Source organism: Narcine bancroftii, chromosome 7 (genome assembly GCF_036971445.1).
Source record: "Narcine bancroftii isolate sNarBan1 chromosome 7, sNarBan1.hap1, whole genome shotgun sequence".
Taxonomy (NCBI): domain Eukaryota; kingdom Metazoa; phylum Chordata; class Chondrichthyes; order Torpediniformes; family Narcinidae; genus Narcine; species Narcine bancroftii.
In genome coordinates, this window is record NC_091475.1 from 104205107 (window position 1) to 104224007 (window position 18901).

Sequence of the window (18901 nt, forward strand, 5' to 3'; positions counted from 1 at the left end):
GTTTAAAGTGAGAGACCACAACATTTGGATATACTGACTTAATAGGACAGGGGCAATGATCTACATTACTGAATCTTCCTAGGATTCTTGATAGAAAATACTTAATATTTTTCAGATAGAAGGCATAACTCTGCCAGGGAATAAGATAGGAGAATATTTTACTGAGCCATTCCCTCAGTTAAAGGAATGATTTATTTCCACTCCAGGTTTGTGCTGTCTTAGATGATGGATGAGTAATATGTTGGTCTTTAGATTCTACCACAGGCAGGATAGGTGTGCTTGACTCACACATGACTAATGTGGAATGATGTTTGGTTCTTCCACTATCTGTGCATGGCTGCCGTGTTCTGATTTTAGAGTATTGAGGTGTCCTTGCCTTTATTCTTGAATGGTCCTTTATTATAATACAGGCAAGAAAGTCTGTGCATCTGAACCACCTCGATCAGTCATAATAGGTTATGCTTGTGAAAGAAATTTAATAATCAGGTTTCCAACATTGTAGTCAAGTGTGTTTTCCTTCAGGGTAGAAAGTTCAAACCGTAAATAGGCTACTATAAATTTTAGAAACGAGAAAACAAATCATGTAAATACTAAGAGTTATTTGATAGCCAGAATCAACTTTTAAATGTTTGCCACAGAATCTTGGTGAATATGCATGATACAATATTCTTATTCCATTCTCCAATTCACTTCCCATTAATTGAAGCAATTAGAAATAAAGAGATGTACATTTCCTCTGTCAAGTCCTCCTCCACTTGAATATGTTTCAATAAACCACTTTGGAAAATTAAATATGCAGAGCCATGAACTCTCTATAATTTCAATGGAACTCAACATCAGTAGGGAAAGAAATTGTTGATATTATGGAATGTTATCAAAAAGAATGATATTATACCAGAGCTGACCCTGTGGTAAAGCTATCCAAATGATTCCAATCCCTTCCTTCTTTCCCAAATGTGAAAAATTTACATTGATATATTTATAGGCTGTGCATACTTTTAAAAAAATTTTGCCTTGGTTTGTAAAACTGGTGTCCTCAAAACATCTCTAGTTCCTGTGTCAGTTACGCCTGTGACTAATGGTGGTTGATCTTTGTGTCTCCAAGCATTTTCTCCTCATTCTCTTGAAGCACTTAATTTGTTAGATGCATTCAATATATTCTCTGATTCTCCTTTGGTCCAAGAAGGATAACCCAAAATTTTCCCCAATGAATTGAATTCCTTTATTCTCTGTCCCCACCACCAAGAAAATCCATATGGAGAGCAGCAGCAATCATTAAGGATCCACACCACCCATGACATGCTTTGTTCTCGTTGCTGTTATCAGAAAAGGGGTATAGGTATAGGTGCCACAAAACGTAGCACCAGGTTCAGGTACGGTTGCTACCCCTCCATCAGACTCTTAAACAACACTCAATTTAAGGACTAATTTAAGGACTCTTACTTTCTACATTATTTATTACTGAATATTTTTTCTGTTTGTTTAAAATTTTATTTGTTTACATTTCTCTTTTTTGTATACACATTTTTTTTTGCTTGAGTTTTTCACTACTAACACGTAGAAATTCTGCCTCATCCACAGGAAAAAGAATCTCAGCTTTGTATGTTCTCTGACAATAAATTGAACTTTCAAAGTTTGAACTTTGAATTTAGCATGTATTCTCCCAATCCATACTAAAACATGATGTCTAGAAATGGATGATAAGCATTTTTAAAATGTTTTCTGCTATTCCTCCATCAACAACTCACAGTGTTTTCAACTTGCCTTGTCATCTTCAATGCTTTTTTGTAGACATCCACGAATAACTGTTCAGCACCTATTTGGAATGATGCCTTTGGTTTATATAATTTTTCCTGGGACTTCCTATCAAAAGGAAGTCTATCCTTTCATTAAAAAACAAGAGATGGTTGTCGACTTCAAGAGAGCCCAGGGGACCATGCTCCACTGAACATTGATGGCTCCACCGTTGAGGTCGTCAAGAGTATGAAGTTCCTTGGGTTCTCTGCCAAGTGCACTCCATCTCTGGGGAGAAGGCTGGCAGGTCCTCCTTCAGTGCTGTGTGAATGCCTAAGAGCACCCACGGGAGCATGTACACCCAATTCTGGCCTTGCAGTCAGGCTTTCAAGGTGGCCTTCAGGTGGCAGTGGAAACGCTTGACCAGGCCGTTTGCTTGACTGTGGTAGGCCGTGGTGTGATGGACTTGGTTGCCCCAGAACTTAGTCAGGTTAGTCCCGAGCAAGGAAGTGAACTGGGCCCCTCAGTCTGAGGTGATGTGGGTCGGATCTCCAAAACGCACGACCCAGGTGGATAAAAAGACTGGCACATGTCTCCATGTCACATATGGGTGTGGGTATGGGTATGGCCTCCGGCCAGCGGGTAAAACAGTCAATCATCGTAAACAGGTACCACAGGGTCACATCTCAGTGGATGCCGTGCCACATGAACTTGCCGGACAACAGGCTGATCATAGTCCTTATGGAGGGGTGGGACAGGCCTTGGATCTGGTCAAAAACCCACCGTCGTCAGGTCATGGGTAATATGGGTCTGGCAAACCCTATGGAGACGTCGCACAGCAGGGATGGGCCTCCTTGTGAGGGGCAGAAATCACTGACCTTCAGGCTGGTGATGGCAATCCGGTAGGCTTGGACATTCGCGTCCTCCATCTGGGCCAGCTGGACAATATAGAGCCCTCCTGAGGTTGCGGCAATTGTGGATCTAGACAGAGTGTCGGCCACCATATTGGACTTGCCTGCGATGTGGCAAATGTCCATGGTATACTCAGAGATGTAGGAGAGGTGACGCTGTTGCCTCACTGACCACGAGTCCAACAACCTTGCTGAGTGCATAGATTAGTGGTTTGTGGTCTGTGTCGGCGGTGAAGACCCTCCCCTCTAATATGTATCATAAGTGCCATATCACCAGGTACAGGGCCAACAGCTCGCAGTTGAATGCACTGTATTTGAGCTCTGGCATTCAGAAGTGTTTAATGAAGAAGGCAAGGGGGTGCCAGTGCTTTTTGACCCATTGTTCCAGCACTACACCCACCCCTCTGCCTGACGTGTCTGTTGTAAGGGCTGGGGGGAGGTTGAGAGGTTAATTCTGGATATGCAAGGACTGTGGCCCTTGCCAGTGCCACCTTCATGGTGTGGAACACTTCTATAGTGTCTGGCATCCACTGGAGCTACTTGTCGCTGAGCTTGATAAGGATGGCTGTTCCCAGTAGGAAGCGGTTTACCATCCCCAAGATCCCCTGCAAGCCTTTGTTCATACTTGGCTTGGGGAAGTTTTGGATGGCCTCTACCATGTCTGGCAGTGGCGTGGTTGCCTCTGGGGTGATCCAGTGTCCCAGAAAATTTATTGTCTCTAGGCCAAACTGGCACTTGGCCGGGTTCACCATGAGTCTGAACTAATGCAGTCTGTTGAACAGGAGGGTCAGCTGCATCCTGTGTGTACTGGCATCGGGGCTGGCAATGAAGATGTCATATAAGTAGACGAAAATGAAGTCGAATTCCCCACCAACCACATCCATCAGTTGCTGGAACATCTGGGCCATGTTCTACAGTCCAAAGGCCATTTGCAAGAACTCTAAGAGGCCGAAGGGTGTGATGATTGCTGTTTTCAGAACATTGCTGGTGTGTATCGGAATCTGATGGTATCCTTTTACGAGGTCCACCTTGAAAAAGATTTGGCAGCCTTGTAGTCTTGTAGCAAAGTCCTGGATATGTGGGATGGGGTATCTGTCTCTTGCATCGTTTGGCTGCCTGTAGTTGCCACATGGCTACCATCTGCCAGAGCTCTTCTGCACTATGTGGAGCGGAGAGGCCCAGAGGCTGTTTGAATGGTGGAAAACCCCCAGCTTCTCCACGACAGCGAACTCGGCCTTGGCTTGCTGGAGATTGTCTTGTGGGAGGCGCCAAGCACATGCGTGCACTGGGTGCCTGGTGGTCTCGATGTGGTCCTCCACGCCATGTGGCGGGTTGGAGTTGTGAAAGTAGGCAGGCATACTTATCTCTGTCCAGGGCATGAATCCCTAACGGCAGGAGCACTGCTGCAGGGTGAGAAGGAAAGGCTGAAGTGTGGTAGTGTTCACTAACCAGCATCTCGTCACGTCCACCAAAGGTTTGTGTGCCCAGAAGTCCGCTCCGAGTAGGGCCTGTCCCACGGCCACGATTGTCCACTTCCACTGGAAAACCTTGTCTGAGGTGTCGATTGAGACCAGGCGGATTCCATAGCTCGGGATGGAGGATCCCTTTGCCGCTTGCAGAGGGAGGCCCTTGGGGTTGTGTCTGGCCTCGAAATACGTTGGTGGGACGAAGCTGATTTCTGTGCCCATGTTGTCTAGGAAATCTCTCTTAGTCCGTTGGTCTCTGTGGTAGAGTAGGCATTTAAGAGCGCCAACCACTGAGGCCACTATCAGCAGCTGGCCTGTCCATTTCTCATCACCATGTTAGGTTTGGCGGTGGGGTAGGAGCATGGGGGGGGGGGTGGGGGGGTGCACTGCTCCATCTGCGGTGATAAAAACAGTATTCGTTTTGTTTATCTGGGCATTTGTCGCATTGTGATGGTGCTGCAGCCACTGCTGGGGGGGCCAGTGGGGTTGTTGAGGCAGCAGTACTGACAGCGTAGATGGACTGCACTTGGATGGAGCTCTGCTGTGGGGTGCAGAACAGTCTGTCTGCCTCTTTGGCTACCAGGTGCAGGGTGCTGAAGTCTATAATCGGAAACCGCTGAGGAGACATCTACCGGCAGCTTGGAGAGGAACAGGGCCTCGAAAAGGAAACAATCTTATCTGTCTGCTAGGGCCACCATCTTGTGCATGAGATCGGAGGGGTTTCTGTCATCCAGGCCCTGCATGTTCAAGATGTGAACGGCGCGCTTGTGCTGGCTGAGTTCTAGGGAGTTGAGGAGGAACCGCCGGAATTGTTGGTATTTGCGCTCCATTGGAGGGTTGTCCATGAAGGAGCTTACTTTGGCTGCGGTGCCGGCGTCCCACGTTGACGACGTGCCAGAACTTTGTGTCTTCTGAGACGATTCCCCTGATGTGGAACTGGGACTCAGCCAGTTGTAATCAGTTCCTGGGTTGGTTTGCCCAGCAGGGTGGCAAATGCATGCCCACCACATTGGTCGTAGCCATTGAAACTGTAGTAGTAGCGGAATCTTGCATCTGTTGTATTCGATGAGGGTTCCAAAATGTTGGAACTGTCGGAGTCCCCACTGTAGCATCTGCTTCAGCAAAGCTATGAAATAAAGAGATGACCACACAGTGCGAGGGTGAACCCGTAAACTGATTTTATTGTTTGACTTCACTGCGTTGCGCCAAGGGGACACCCACTTCCAATGACATGTCCGCTGGCTTCCAGAAGTGACAGCATCACGTTGCGGCATCGCTCCTTGGCCGGCAGTACACCACCTGGAAACAGGGAGTTCCCTTAGGCCACACATGGCGTCGACCCCGGGCTTCACGGTAGTGAAGGGGGCCCACGCCATCTTGGGTTGGTGAACTGGTGCACCAATTCGGCCCATTACATCTTGTCAGTATCATCTGCCTGTATCTTCTCAGTCTGTGTCCTGCTAAAAGCCTTTCAATTCTTTACTATCCCTCTGAATTTCATATAATATACAAACTTTGACTTCAAGGCCTGTGTATCAGGTCCAGGCAATTTAATATATTTAAAGAGGAACAGAGTTTCTAAAAGCACCTTTGATATCTGCTGTATAATTCTATCAGTTGGCCAATTATATCCATGGTGCCACAGCCCTCTTTATCCTAATTGTGTGAAGCGTTGTCAAATGCCTTTTGAAAGTGTGCAAAACCATAGCATTGACTGCACTGTTTTCAACTCTTTATAAATTATTCCATTAGTAGAGTTAAATTAATCTGCCCATTTTATGTTTGTGTTAAATTGTTTGCTTGTTCTATAATTGTTTTTGTTCCATTGCACCACATGACCATCTCACCCTTCCAACATCATAACCATTGCAATGTTTAAGAAAAGAATTGGATGTATACATGGATAGGATAAGGTGAGAGGGATAATGGTGGGATAATGCAGGTGGGACTAGTGTGGTAGGACATTTTGGTTGACATGGCAAATTGGTCCTAAAGGTCTGTTTCCCCACTGTATCACTAACCATGCAAGAAGAAAATAGTCTTGTAAATTTGAAGGGATATGATTTAGCAGAAGAAAAGTGGAATGTATAGTCAGAACAAATAAAGGGTTTGAGCGCAGAAAGGATATTTAGCAATAGTCATAAAAACAAGGTTGTAAAACAAATTAAAAAAACAAAGTGATTGCATAGCAAAGGTTAAAGTCAAATTTAAAATGTGAATGTGGTTTTGGCATTGAGGGAATAACTCAATTACTTTTCCTTGTTCAAAGAGGATGGGCAATTGGAGTGGAGTTCGCAAGATTAACATGAAGATTTACAGAACAAAGTCATGTGACTTTAAACTGACCTCGGATGACCAAAGGCAGCAATTGAAACTGAAGCATTTCATGCTTAAAAGTGTGAATGAGGGAGAACTTGTTTACTCTTCCCAGATGGAGAGCATTTGGCCCATCATATCTCTGTCAGTTCCCAACAGAGCAATCCCATCAGTCCTATTCTTTACTCTGCAATTTACTCCAACTCACCTTTGATTCCTTTGGCTGTTGTCTATATTCAGGGGTCATTTACAGTAGCAATGAATCTCTCAGCACATCTTTGGAATGTGGAAAAAGACCAGCACTTGGCAGAAACGGTTAGCACAGTGGTTAGCTCTCACAGTGCCAGTGATCCAAGTTGGAGTCTGGTGCTCTCTGTAAGGAGTTTGTACATTTTCTTCATGTATGTGTGTGTTTCCTCCAAGTGCTCCATTGTCTTCCCACCCTTCAAAACGCATGGGGGCTGGAAGTTGATTGTATTTGGGTGTCATGGGTTCATGGGCTAGTTACCGTGTTGTACATCTAATTTAAAAATTTTTAAATTGCACATGGTCAGAATACAATATACAAACTCCACTCTGACAGCATCCACAGTTAGGATTGAACCTAAGTTTTGGGCTCTGTGAGGCAGTAGCATCAATGGCTGCCACCATTGTGTTGCCCATAAATGAAATGGATTTACATATTGCCATCATCCCTAGTGATCTTCTTTTTGAACTTCTGCAGTCCTCTTGGTGAATGTATTCCCACAGAGACTTGGCATCATGGGGCATTCCCCCCTAAATGAGTTAATGTGCCCCCACCCACCCACCTGCAGCACTAGCATCACTGGGTGACACCATCAGAGGGGGTGTCATCAAATGAGTAGATTCGTTAGCATGCAGTATAACTATGTCTGTTACATCGGAGGGAGAGGGAAGTGTGATGGCAGCATATGGAGGAGGTTCATGGCAGGTATGGCACCCGCTCACCGCACTCCGCTGAGTGAGTTCTTGAACATCAGTTTGTGCACCCCCCCCCCCCCCCATCCCATTAGACTTGTTCTGATGTTGACAATGCAATTGATAGAGCTGATGAGGAAGGAATTCCAGGGTTTAAATCAAGTACATGAGGATGTTGTCTATAGAGGGGAACGTATTGGTGGTGGTGTTCACATATAGCCTTATTCTTCTTAATGATAAAAATTGCATGTTTGGGAAGTGTCGTTAGAGTATTTCAGATAAGTCATTGCAATGCCTTTTGTAGATGGTACAGAGTGAGGGTATGAATTTTTAGGTGGATGATAGAGAGCCATTCAAATGCATGGCTTTGTCCTGCATGGTGTCAAACTTCTTGAGAGTTGCTGAAGCTACACTCATCCAGGCATGTGGAGAATATTTTGCCGTACCTTTGACATGTGATTTGTAGATGGTTGAAAGACTTTGGGCCACTCACCATAGGTTACTCAGCCTCTAACGAGCTCCTGTAGTTACAACATATGTGGAATTCAAAAGATTTATTAATTCAATAATTTCAAAGGTTCATGATTATTAAACTTTTTAGGACCACACCAGAAAGGAAAGACAAAATAATCTCTCCAAAAAAACATTATTACTGAGTATACAAAAATAAATACAATGATTATAAATAAACAAAAACATAAATTGGTTAGTGTTTATTAATAATTGGGCAGATATTCTTTAAAAATTACATTGCATAGATCTTTATAAGTCAAGAGATAACAAATAAAAACTTCATTATTAAATGAAAATGTATGATTGAACTCTGATGTGGCTAGTGTAATCTTCAAGGATGCTGAATATAATTCTATATTGTCCATTAATCCATTCAGGTTCCAAATTAGCAGGCACAAATACCTGATGAATTGCCAAGTGTTTTTTTACTAATCTAATATCTTTTTAAATATTAATTTCTTTCAAAATTATTTAGGTTTACGTGCAATTAAAAATTGCAAAAAAAAGTCATGCTATTTAACATTATGATATTTTTCTTTTTGCAAAGATCTCTTTTAAAACATCTAACTTAAAAAACCATCAAAAAGCAAACGTATGGTGTAGGGACTTTCAATTTAAATAATCATTATATCAGATGAACATTTCTTTTGTAGAAATTAGAGCAAAACTGCCAGGGTGTCGGACAGTTATTTGCCTGATGCCATGTCTAAATGCTTGATCATTGAGTTGTGAATGTTGTCCACCACAGAATAATAAATACATACGCTTCTTGCATGGCTCACAGTTGTAAAGCTTATGAACTAACAAACTGATCCCAAGCTAATGTCTCAATACCAAGAATTATATCTTCAAGTTTTTTTTTAAAATCATTAGACTTTTAGACATGTTTGCTTACTGTTACACTTACCCTAGAAGGCTTCTTAGCTGGGAAATACTTGGCAAGGCTAACCGCACAAACTGCTGGAAGCAAATCACGTATCATTTTGAAAGTTTGATTTCATGGGAGTTAAATTTAACTTTACAGTACAAGAAGAACTGCTGCATTAAGAGCTCTCATGTTTCTCTTCTGAGCTCTGTATTTTTTCGTGTTGCTTTGTACAATTTTATCTGCAAACTTGGGAGATCATATATAATTACTGTATCAAATATACGCTGAAATGTTTCCACAAAAGCATTGTCTCTATCAAACCTAAACTTCATTGTCCACAAAATGATGGTGTCATCCTGACATAAATGATCAAAAGTCATTAAAAGTTCATTCAGATATGGGTGACTGTATACAACATCAGCTGCCATTACATAATCGTAATGACAAGTACTTCTGGGGAACCTTTTGTCCAAATCTATTCCCCATTTAAGTTCTTGAACCTGAGGCAGATATTTGCTTCTCATTTTTGTATTTTGATTTATATTATAGTGTAAGTTGTCCAGTAAGTGAGGCAGGTCTGTTGCTGTCACTTTGGATCCTGCAAGAGTCAAGAATGGACATTTAGCAAGCAAACAAATACCAAGATCAACAATCAAGTGAAAGGATTTACCGGGAACAATTTGCATTATGCAAGAAAGCACAAAGCTGATATTGAAATTCACTTTGTTTGCGGAAATTGTTTATTTTTAAACAGGACAATTTTATGAATCAACATATTCTGAAGAGCCTCATTTACCATATTTTCACTTACATAACATGGACATGCATATTCTTCTTCTTTGGCTTGGCTTCGCGGATGAAGATTTATGGAGGGGCTAATGTCCACGTCAGCTGCAGGCTTGTTTGTGGCTGACAAGTCTGATGCGGGACAGGCAGACACGGTTGCAGCGGTTGCAAGGGAAAATTGGTGGGTTGGGGTTGGGTGTTGGGTTTTTCCTCCTTTGTCTTTTGTCAGTGAGGTGGGCTCTGCGGTCTTCTTCAAAGGAGGGTGCTGCCCGCCGAACTGTGAGGCGCCAAGATGTGCGGTTTGAGGTGATATCAGCCCACTGGTGGTGGTCAATGTGGCAGGCACAAAGAGATTTCTTTAGGCAGTCCTTGTACCTCTTCTTTGGTGCACCTCTGTCTCAGTGGCCAGTGGAGAGCTAGCCATAAAACACGATCTTGGGAAGGTGATGGTCCTCCATTCTGGAGACGTGACCTACCCAGCGCAGTTGGATCTTCAGCAGCGTGGATTCGATGCTGTCGGCCTCTGCCATCTCGAGTACTTCGATGTTGGAGATGAAGTCGCTCCAATGAATGTTGAGGATGGAGTGGAAACAACGCTGGTGGAAGCGTTCTAGGAGCCGTAGGTGATGCTGGTAGAGGATCCATGATTCGGAGCCGAACAGGAGTGTGGGTATGACAACGGCTCTGTATACGCTAATCTTTGTGAGGTTTTTCAGTTGGTTGTTTTTCCAGATTCTTTTGTGTAGTCTTCCAAAGGTGCTATTTGCCTTGGCGAGTCTGTTGTCTATCTCGTTGTCGATCTTTGCATCCGATGAAATGGTGCAGCCGAGATAGGTAAACTGGTTGTGCGTTTTGAGTTTTGTGTATCTGATGGAGATGTGGGGGGGCTGGTAGTCATGGTGGGGAGCTGGCTGATGGAGGACCTCAGTTTTCTTCAGGCTGACTTCCAGGCCAAACATTTTGGCAGTTTCCACAAAACAGGACGTCAAGCGCTGAAGAGCTGGCTCTGAATGGGCAACTAAAGCGGCGTCGTCTGCAAAGAGTAGTTCACGGACAAGTTGCTCTTGTGTCTTGGTGTGAGCTTGCAGGCGCCTCAGATTGAAGAGACTGCCATCCGTGCGGTACCGGATGTAAACAGCGTCTTCATTGTTGAGGTCTTTCATGGCTTGTTTCACCATCATGCTAAAGAAGATTGAAAAGAGGGTTGGTGCGAGAACGCAGCTTTGCTTCACGCCATTGTTAATGGAGAAGGGTTTAGAGAGCTCATTGCTCTATCTGACCCGACCTTGTTGGTTTTCATGCAGTTGGATAACCATGTTGAGGAACTTTGGGGGGCATCCAAGGCGCTCTAGTATTTGCCAAAGCCCTTTCCTACTCACGGTGTCGAAGGCTTTGATGAGGTCAACAAAGGTGATGTAGAGTCCTTTGTTTTGTTCTCTGCACTTTTCTTGGAGCTGTCTGAGGGCAAAGACCATGTCAGTAGTTCCTCTGTTTGCGTGAAAGCTGCACTGTAATTCTGGGAGAACATGTTCGGCGACACTAGGTATTATTCTATTTAGGAGAATCCTAGCGAAGATTTTGCTTGCAATGGAGAGCAGCGTGATTCCTCTGTAGTTTGAGCAGTCTGATTTCTCGCCTTTGTTTTTGTACAGGGTGATGATTATGGCATCACGAAGGTCCTGAGGCAGCTTTCCTTGGTCCCAGCAGAGCTTGAAAAACTCATGCAGTTTGGCATGCAGAGTTTTGCCGCCAGCCTTCCAGACCTCTGGGGGGGATTCCATCCATACCTGCTGCTTTGCCACTTTTCAGTTGTTCAATTGCCTTAAATGTCTCTTCTTGGGTGAGGACCTCATCCAGTTCTAGCCTTAAATGCACATAAAATCATAAATTGTGTAAAAATATTTTCTTATAATGTGCAGACACATAATATACTGTGTGGGTGAAGTATTCTAAATTCTGACTGACAAAAACAACTTGCATTTAAATGTGACATGAGACAGTCAATATATGCCACATTAATCTCTGACAATTAACATCCCCCAGAGGTGTCAATTGTCCATTATATAGATGATAATCTGCTGCAATACATTAGGCAAGCTTTGGAGAGAAATCCATTAAATAGATCAAAGACAGGCTTCAGAGGTTAAGCAGGATTTTAATTCTAATGTTATCTCATATGTTAATCTCCTCCCTCAGGAACGGGCCTGAGCAATTGATAAGGTGGAGTGCTCTAGCCAGAATGTCCTGTTTATGGATCAAAATTTCCCATGCCCGCTATAAATTGTGCGGGTTCTTTTATTACCACAATTACATCCTGATGCTGGCTAGATCATTCCCACACTCGCTATAAATTGCGTCTTTCCCATGCACTCTATAAATTTGTGCATTCGTTCATTGCCGTTATATTCTCATGCTGGGTAGAACATTCCCATGCTCGCTATAAATTGTGCGCGTTCTTTCAATGCCACTATTATATTCCCAGACCTGCTATAAATTGATGGTTCGACTTTCCCACAGCTGCTATTAGTAATGTGCATTCTTTCAATGTGTAAAAATATTCTCGTTAAGTGGTCACATGCATATAACGCACAATGGTGGTGGGTGGGGGGGGATGCCTAGTTTGTAAGATATACATATAATGCACGCATTTCCCTCATGGGAAATTTTAGGGATTCTCAGGATCAGAATTTATTTCATGAACAGTCATTAAATTCGATGTTTTGCGGCAGCATCATTATGCAGACATTCATATTATAACCATCTTACAACATTACTAAAAATAGTAATAGTACACAAAATGTAGGGCAGTGTAGTGGCTACCCACTTCTGGTAATGTACCCGCCAGTTTCCAGAAGTGATGTCACCGCACCGTGGTGTCATTCTCCGGCCGGCGGGGCGCTATGCAGAAGTGGAAGGTGACTTAGCCTGCACATGTCACTAGGCATGGGCACCTTGACAGTAAAGGGGACCATCTTGGACCAACTGCATGTGGCTACGATTCAGCCCATTTACTCGCATGGTCACTTGGCCCACTACACCGCCCCTCCTTCAGAATTGCCGCCACTCTCTGAACAGTCTGACTTAGTCTTTGGGTGATCTACCTCTGTGTCTGACCTGGGGTTCCAGGGCCAGCAGTTCAGAGTCCAGGTGGGCAACTTTGAGGCAGTCGACTGCGAATCTCTCCTGTGGGCACCAACGTCCAGTGTGAAAACCACACCATCCCTCCACAGTACTTTAAAAGGGCCTTCATACAGGCACTGGAGGGGGCTCTCTTGCTGTCCTCTGCATATGAAAATGTTATGGGTGGACTACAGATCAGCTGGGATATAGCTGGCTGGCGAGCCATGTCTGGATGGTGGTGGAGGAGGGGTGCTTGTTCACCCATCAGTTTTCTCAGCCTGTGCCGGATGTTTAATGCACTGGTCTGTGGGCCAAAGGTGTTGAAGAGCGGTGAGCCAACACCATCTCTGTGGACAATGCTGGTAGGTCCTCCTTCAGTGCTGTGCTGATTCTGAGCAGTACCCACGGGAGCTCGTCCATCCAGTTTAGGCCGGTCAATCGGGCTTTCAACACGGCCTTCATGTAGCGGTGGAACTGTTCAACCAATCCGTTTGACTGGGGATGGTAGGCTGTAGGATAATAGACCCAGCTGCTGCAGGATTTCACCAGGTTGGACCAGAGGGAGGAGGTGAACTGTGCCCCTCAGTCTGAAGTGATGCGTGTCAAGACACTGAACCTTGTGACCCAGGTGGCGAGGAAAGCCTGGATGCATGTCTCTGAGACACATACAGCCATGGGTACTGCCTCTGGTCAGCGGGTAAATCTGTCGATGGTTGTGAACAGATTCCTCACACCTTGACTCATTGGGAAGGGGCCAACAATGTCGACATGGGTGTGTTCAAACCTGCATTGCACCGGTTTGAATATCTGTAGGGGGGGTTTGGTGTGTCACTGCACCTTGGCCCATTGGCACTGTGCACATGTTTGAGCCCACAGGGTGGCTTCTCAGCTGAGTCCATGCCACATGAACTTATCCAAGAACAGGCAGACAGTGGGCCTTATGGAGGGAGAGGCAAAATGTTGATCTGGTCGAAAACCCGCCGTTATCAGGTTGGGGTGGGATCGATCTTGGGGTCCTGATGGAGATGTCACACAACAGGGTTGGATCTCCTGGTGCAGGGCAGAAATCTCTGACCTTCAGGCTGGTGATGGCCGTCTGGTATGCCTGGATATCTACGTCTTCCCTCTGATCTTTGGTGAACTGGGCAATGTCGAGCCCTCCGCAGGTTGTGGTGACAGCACTTTGGCTACCTCATTGACCTTGCCGATGACTTGGCGGATATCCATGGTGAACTCCAATACGTCAGAGAGGTGCCATTTTTGTTTGGCCGACCACAAGTCTGAGATCTTGCTCAGCGGGTAGGTCAACAGTTTGTGGTCCATGGAGGCCATGAACACTTTCCCCTCTAGGATGTAGCTGAAGAGCCATATCACCAGGTATGAGGCCAGCAGTTCACAGTCGAATGCACTGAATTTGAGCTCTGGTGTTTGGAGGTGCTTACTGAAGAAGGCAAGGGGTTGCCAGTGCTCGTCGACCCATTGCTCTAACACTGCACCCACCTCTCTGTCTGAAGTGTCCGTTGTGAGTGCCGGGGGGAGGTGGGGTCTGGGCGGACCAGTACTGTGGCCGTTGACAGTACTGACTTGGTGGTGTGGAAAGCCCCTCTAGTTCTGGCATCCATTGCAGCGTCTTGTCACTGAGTTTGACGAGGCCAAACAGGGGCTGCATTAGGGTGCCTGCTCCTTGGAGGAAAGGATGGTAGAAGTTGACCATCCCCAGGAACTCCTGTAGCTCCTTGGTTGTCCTCGGCTTAGGGAAATGCTGGATGTCTCCACCTTGTCAGATAGTGGCGTGGCATCCTCTGGTGTCCCAGGAAGTTTATAGTCTGCAAACTGAACTGGCACTTGGCCAGGTTCACCATGAGCCCGAACTGCTGCAACCTGTCAAACAGGCAGGTGAGGTCCGCCCTGTGGGTGCTGGCATCGGTGCTGTCGATGAGGATATCATCTAAATAAATGAAGATGAAGTTGATGACTCTGCCGACCACATCCATTAGCCGCTGGAATCTCTGGGCTGCGTTTTTTAGTCCGAAAGGCATTCTTAGGAATTCGAAGAGGCCGAAGGGTGTGATGTGGCTATCTTCTGGACATCGCTGGGGTGAACTGAGATTTGATGGTAACCTTTTATGAGGTCCATCCTGGAGAATACATTGCAGCCTTGTAGCCTCATGGCAAAATCTTGGTCGTGCAGGATGGGGTACCTGACCAGGACCATTGCTTCATTTAGACATCAGTAGTTGCCACACGGGTGCCAACCGTCGGAGCTCTCTGCACCATGTTGAGCAGGGAGGCCCACAGGCTGTTGGAATGGCGGGCGATCCCCAACTCCTCCATGGTGGTGAACTCGGCCTTGGCCTTTTGGAGTTTGTCTGGCAGGAGGCACTGGGCTCGAGAATGTATTGGGGTGCTGGCTGTCTCTATGTGGTGCTCCCACGCCATGTGGCGGGTTGGAGTTGTGGAAGTTCAGTGCTAGTAAAGTCGGATATTTGGCCAGTAAGGAAGCGAACTCATCTTGGTCCTAGGCGTGGATTCCCAAAGGCAGGAAAGAGTGCCTCCACAGAGTGAGGAAAATGACTGGAAGGTTGTGGCGTTTACCAACCAACATCTTGTCACGTCTTCCAGCAGTTCATGAGCCCAGAGGAAGTCTGCACCAAGTAGTGTCTGCCTCACACCATGATGGCACACTCCCACTGGAAAATGGCATCTGCATCGTGGATGGTGACCAGGCAGGTCCCGTAGCTGGGAATAGAGGACCTGCTGGCTGCTTGTAGGGGAAGGCCTTTGGCGTTGTGTCTCGCCTCAAAGTACGTGGGCACAATGAGGCTAATCTCTGCACCTGTGTCGACAAGGAAATCCCTCTTGGTCCTCTGGTCTCTGAGATAGAGTAGACCTTTCTGTGTGCCAACCACCAAGGCTACTATCGGTGACTGGGCTGCTCGCTTTCCACTGCCGTGTTGGCTTTGGCGGTGGGGTATGAGCATGGGGGGGGGGGGGTACACCGCCAGGCATTCTTGCCCCATTGGCAGTGGTAGAAATAATACTCGCTGTTCTTTTCCATGCACCCTTTGCATTACTGCTGGGCTGTGGCTACTGCTGGAGTTTCTGATGGGCTGGACAGGGTGGTGGCACCGATCGCATGGACTGGCTGCTGTGGTGTGCGGAGCAGCATGTCTGATGAGGTGGGGGCACTGAACTCCATGTTTGAGACTGCCAATGCTGCATGCACTGATAGTTTCGAGAGGAATAGTGCCTTAAACAGGAAACAATCTGTGTGCCTGTCTGGCAGGGCCGCCATCTCAAGCATAAGTTTGGAGAGATTTCTGTCGTGCAGGCCCCGCATGTTGAGGATGTGGATGGCATGCTCATGCTGGCTGAGCTCAACAGTGTCGAGGAGGAAACATCGAAACTGCTCATACTTATGCTCTATCAGTAGGTTTTGGTGTCCTCTGAAACGATTCCCCTGATGTGGAACTGGGACTCAGCCAGCTGCAGCCAGTTCCTGGGCTGGTTTGCCCAGAATGGCGGTAAATGCACGCCCACTGCGTTGGTCACTGGCACTGCAATGGTGGATGTAGCTGGTTGCTGCATCCTGCTATGTTCGATGCTGGTTCCAAAAAAACATTGGAATTATCGGGGTCACCACTGTAGCAATGCTACAGAGTAAAGACACATCCACGCAGTGTGAGGGTGAACCAAAGAGTGAGTTTATTGGTTTGAATCTGCCGCATTTCCGCACTGGCCTGCTCACTTCCGGTGACGTACCTGCCATTTTCTGGAAGTGATGTTACTGTGTCGTGGTGTCACTCTCTGGCCGGTGGGGCACTACGTAGAAGTGGAGGGCGGCTTAACCCGCACATGTCGCTGGATGTGGGCTCCTTCTCGGCAGCGCCATCTTGGACCGGCCGTGTGTTGTGGCGATTGGGCCATTTACTCATGCAGTTGCTCAGCCCGCTACACCAGTACATTTAGTTCATTGATTATTCAGGAATCTGATGGCAGCGGGGAAGAAGCTGTCCTTGTGCCGTTGGGTACTTTTCTTTAGACTCCTGCACCTTTTTCCCGATAGTAGCAGACTGGAGAGGTCATGGCCTGGATGCTGGGGGTCTTTGAGGATAGAGGCTGCGTTTTTATGACACCACCTCATGTGGATGTCCTCTATCGAGTGAATGCTGGTGCCTGTGATGTCTCAGGCCTAGTTAACAACGCTCTGGAGTTTATTCTTGTACTGAGAGTTGGTGCCTCCATACCAGGCAGTGATGCAACCAGCCAGAATGCTTTCCACAGTACACCTGTAGAAGTATTTGAGAGTCTTTGGTGACATAATGAATCTCCTCAGACATCTCACAAAGTATAGCTGCTGGCAAGCCTTCTTTGTGATTATATCAACGTGGAGGCTCTAGGACAGATACTCGGAGATGTTGACACTCAGGATTTGAAGTTCTTGACCCTCTCCACTACTGAGCCCCCTCGATGAGGACGGAGCTGTGTTCCTTCATACTTCAAATTTTTACAAGCAAAAGTTATGAAATTGTCCTTGTGAATTCCTGGTGTATACCAATTGGTTGAACCTTCCTGTTATTTGTTAATTTGTTAAATTTGTCCAATTTACTTACACTATAATGTAGTTAAATGCTTCTATATGTAAAGGGAACATAACTAGTTTGAAAGTATTAATCAAAACATTAATGTCGCTTAGGATCCTGTGTTTCCAATTAAATATTGTACAACCAAGTTGAACTCACAACACACCGTAATATTAATAGTATTTAATGCACGAAAGTGCTGGAGAAACTTAGCAGGTCACACAGTGCTCTTCATAGCAAAGATATATAACCAACATTTTGAGCCTGAACTTTTTGTCAAGTTATGCACAAAAAGCATTAGCTTGAATAAAATGGTTGGGGGGGGGGAAGGGGGAAGGAAAGTTGCAGATTTTCTTGCTAAAAAATATTTATAATGGGTTAGTTTACTGGTAGTTGTTACAGAAATCTCAATCAATTTCAGTACAGGAGTGTATAAAATAAGTTGCACATTTTTCCCTTTAGTTCTGTAAATCTGCATATAGAACAATACTCTGTGCTGCTGTGTTTGACATTTGTTGAAAAGCTCTGTCAGGCTGGAAATTTCTTGTGGAGGATTCCTGTTTCATTTGTAATAATACCAATCTGAAGACAAGCCCTTTGAAAACTATCTTGGCAATATCACATCCCAGCTTTTGTCCCACATCCTACAAACTATCTGGTTGCCTGTTCTCAGAATTACAGGACAAATGTTCAGCTGCTTTGATCCTCCCATCTGTAACATTACTGTGGTGGAACACAGTAATGCAGGTGGTGACCTCACTGGACTTCACAGGCTGGCCTGCCTCTGACCTGGTAACTCTTCTCCATAGTTTCCCAATAAAGGATCAGACCCCTAGTCTCCTCCCTCAGTACCTGCCTTGGATCTGGGCCAGAACCATGTAGTGATGTTTCAGGACATAAAGCCTTTGACCGCGTGCTTCATGTCTACTTGTGGTTATTGATCGTGCTACAATTTAATGTCCTGATTTCTTTGCCATGGACAAGGTGATACGTGTGGAGAAGCTGGAGACCAATCCCAAGGAATCAGAGGCCTCCGTAAATTCAATACCTGGCTAAACTGTCCGATGGCCTTCATGAGGCACCACAAGATCTCAGCCGATATCGATAAGTGTGATCTACTTTCTGCATTAGAGGGCCACCAAGTCTACTAAATAATACGGAACTGTGAGAACTACGACGACGCGATGGCCCCCACGAACGTGAAGTATGCCCACTATTTACTGGGCACCCAACATCAGACCCTGGTGAGTCTGTTGATGATTTTGACAAGGCCATTAGAAAGCTGGGACGATCCTGTGGATGCAAAGATGTAATGGCCACAGCCTACCGAGAACAACTCATCTGTGACAGGTTAGTGTCCAGTTTCCATTCAACCACATCTGTAAGCGACTCCTGGAGAAGAGCAACCAGACCCTCCAGAAATCATACAGTTGGCTCGATTGTTAGAAACAGCCCAAAATAACACTGAGGCCTTCTTGGCAAACCATGTGGCTACCGGATGGGGTGCATGGGTGTCGCCATCTTGGGACTTGTGGACCCTGACTGTCATTGCAGTCGTTGAGCACACGATGCAATTACTGCGGCCAAACCAAACCACCCGAGAAAGTATTGCCCGGGCCATAGCGCGACCTGTTTGAACTGCCAGAGAAAGGGGCTCTATGATAA

At 45.8% G+C, this 18901-nt stretch overlaps 2 protein-coding genes across 7 annotated transcripts in view; both read right to left on the reverse strand.

Annotated features, from left to right (window-relative positions):
• LOC138739159 (protein-lysine methyltransferase METTL21C-like) overlaps positions 1 to 8870 on the reverse strand; it is a 47378-nt gene extending 38508 nt beyond the window's left edge. For both annotated transcript variants that reach the window (XM_069890690.1, XM_069890689.1), the window contains exons 1-2: positions 8787 to 8870; positions 7813 to 7887 (exon numbers count right to left, since the gene is read on the reverse strand). In XM_069890690.1, the coding sequence (XP_069746791.1) occupies positions 7813 to 7862 (50 nt within the window). In that variant the 5' untranslated portion in view covers positions 7863 to 7887; positions 8787 to 8870. The remainder of the gene's footprint in view (positions 1 to 7812; positions 7888 to 8786) is intronic.
• A 55-nt stretch (positions 8871 to 8925) lies between these two features.
• mettl21e (methyltransferase like 21e) overlaps positions 8926 to 18901 on the reverse strand; it is a 42218-nt gene continuing 32242 nt past the window's right edge. For all 5 annotated transcript variants that reach the window (XM_069890684.1, XM_069890686.1, XM_069890685.1 and 2 more), the window contains one exon: positions 8926 to 9345. In XM_069890684.1, coding sequence (XP_069746785.1) covers positions 8933 to 9345 — 413 coding nt within the window. In that variant the 3' untranslated portion in view covers positions 8926 to 8932. The remainder of the gene's footprint in view (positions 9346 to 18901) is intronic.